We start from the raw sequence: 2,647 nt of genomic DNA on the forward strand, positions 1-2,647 counted from the left end.
ATGACGTGCTGACACAAAGTTCAAATGATTTTTAACGGTCGCTTTGTCGCGTCCTGCGCAGACACGGTGTCAGCATAGTTTGTCAGTACAGTCAGTAACGTAGCAGAATTGCAAAAAATGTGTTTATGTATATATATTCTGTTTATGTGGGCTATATACTGTATTCTATACACAGTACCAGTCAAAAGTTTGGACACACAAATGGGAAGTGTGTCCAAACTTTTGACTATACTGTACTATAATATAGCCTACACATAAAGAATATCGGCCAATATATCGGTATCGGTCTTTTTTACTCCCTAATATCGGTATCGGCCCCAAAAAAACCCATATAGTTCGGGCTCTAGTTGTTAACTAAATCTAAAACTAAAAAAATTGTTTTCGATAACTGAAATAGAAAAAAAATTAAAATATTAGATGTGAACAAAAATTCACAATATTTACAGTAATCAACTTTCACTGTCAAGATTTAATTTTTATTGGTCCTATGGTGTAAAAAATACTCCATGTAGTCTTTTAATTAAGTGGAAATCTGCATTCATAATAATTCTAAAATAATTAGCAAATACGGTTTAAAACAGTTCTAGATTAACTTTAGCTTGTCACACTACAGGACAAGTAAGCTTCCAAAAAGTAATTCATGTCAACAATTCAAAACAGTACTACATATTAAGTACCTACTGTATGGCCATAATGTACATTTTACATGAAGGGCTCACCTCAGGGTCTCGGTCCACCCACAAGGGAATTAACCAGGCCAAGCCAAGCTGGGCGGCACTCTGCTCATCAGAACTTTGCTCACGGCCCAGAGACCACAATGATATCCAGTCCTTAAACAACACACAAACACTCTAAATATGAAGCGTAAAACTGCTGTTCTGATGTAACATACTTATTTAGCAGTATAACCATTAAATTTAATATTAAACAGATTTCTTGGGATAAACCGATATAATCTGCCAATACCATGTTCACTAAAAAAGGTTTAGCACCCCTTAGTGTCCGATTCAAAGCCTAGTGATATCAATGTCAATTGCATTGGCATTTCTGACCTCATTTTTACTTTCCCTCATCATCTCATTTGACAGATGAAGCAGGCAGATAACTGCATTTTTTGTCACTCCTTTGCCCATGAAGGACATCGAGTTTCCTCCCAAATCTACGTAGAATGAAGAGATGACCTGGGAAGAGCAGTCAAACAGGAACACGATCATAATTAGCAGTCTGGAGAAAGACAAATTTCATAATGCGTCTGAGAGACGAACAGGTGTTGTTTGTGTTACATTTATATATTTTCATTTGAGACTTTTGTGAACCAAACCACCTCGTAGTCAAAGTATATTTAAGAAAGACAATTAACTAATATAATATAATATAATACAGATCCACTAATAATGTAGTTAAGATGAATTTTAATTGGGCTATAGGGCAATATATTGATGCAAAGGAAATTAGATGCAGCTTAGACACGGGTTGGTTGGTAAGTGATTCATGCTTAAGTGTTTGGGAACATCTTGGACCCTGAGTGTAAGTGTGCGTTTAACGTGTTCTGTCTGAATGAGAGCAACAGGAAGTGTATATAATCTGTGCAAAATACATTCTAATGTGTAACCGAGGCTCTTGAGCACATGTGTATATGCATACTTCCAAGAGGCCACTGAGGTACTTGAGGCAGAGTGTGTTTGGCTCCATGCTGGGTGTGTGTTTACTCCAGCCGGGCAGGGCGGTCACATGGGCCATGGTCCTGAGCGTGCGCTCTAGAGAGGGCAGGCCGTAGAAGCATGTAGTGTCGGACAAGCGCAGGCACTGTAGCAGGCGCAGAGACAGTTCAGAGGCAAATGGTCCAGACAGAACCTCACACATCCTTAAAAACAGACGACAAATGCAAAAGAGTGAGAAATAGAGTCATCATTATAAAGATCTTTGCCTTAGTATGAAGCACTATATACATTACCCTTCCAAAGTATGGGGTCAATGAGGTTTTTTTTTTATTTTGGAAAAAACAAAAAAACAAAACTACAGTAATACAGTAAGGACTCATTAAACTGATCAAACATGACAGTAGAGAAATTTATAATGTTACAAAAATTTCTATTTCAAATAAATGTTATTTTCAAAGAATCCTGAATAACAATGTATTATGGTTTCGGCAGAAATATTAAAGGGGTGCTATTATACTTTTTCACTTTTTCAACTTTAGTTAGTCTGTAATGTTGCTGTTTGAGCATAAAAAAGATCTGCAAAGTTACAAAGTTCAAAGTCAAATTCAAAAGGAGATATTTTATTTAACAGAAATCACTTTTCAAAAACTACAATGAACGACTCGTTTGGATTACAACGCATATTTTCCGGGATCTGTGATATCACAAATATCGACGCATGGGATGAGACCTGGTTGAGCTGCACTAGAGAAGGCAACGAGTGTTATCACTATGTCGGAGACACGCTAGCTTTCCCAAGACAGACAAACTTATAGCGATTACAATCATCCGGGTTTAAATCGCGCTCAAATTGATTTGATTTTGACGCAATATTTACACTGAAGTTTGCAGGCGGCTATGCTAAGGGGCATGACATTTCCCGACCAGGCGCCGAGTGCTGCCAATCACAACACACACTGGCCCAGCTAACCAATCACAACACACAC

At 37.7% G+C, this 2,647-nt stretch overlaps 1 protein-coding gene across 1 annotated transcript in view; it reads right to left on the minus strand.

Annotated features, from left to right (window-relative positions):
* The window catches only part of LOC107741901 (rotatin-like), a 67,544-nt gene that overhangs the window by 22,404 nt on the left and 42,493 nt on the right, over positions 1 to 2,647 (minus strand). The window contains 3 exon segments of the mRNA XM_016554699.1: positions 720 to 830; positions 1,053 to 1,181; positions 1,645 to 1,864. Coding sequence (XP_016410185.1) covers positions 720 to 830; positions 1,053 to 1,181; positions 1,645 to 1,864 — 460 coding nt within the window.

Source organism: Sinocyclocheilus rhinocerous, unplaced genomic scaffold (assembly GCF_001515625.1).
Source record: "Sinocyclocheilus rhinocerous isolate Xijiao unplaced genomic scaffold, SAMN03320098_v1.1 scaffold100, whole genome shotgun sequence".
In the NCBI taxonomy this organism is placed as follows: Eukaryota; Metazoa; Chordata; class Actinopteri; order Cypriniformes; family Cyprinidae; genus Sinocyclocheilus; species Sinocyclocheilus rhinocerous.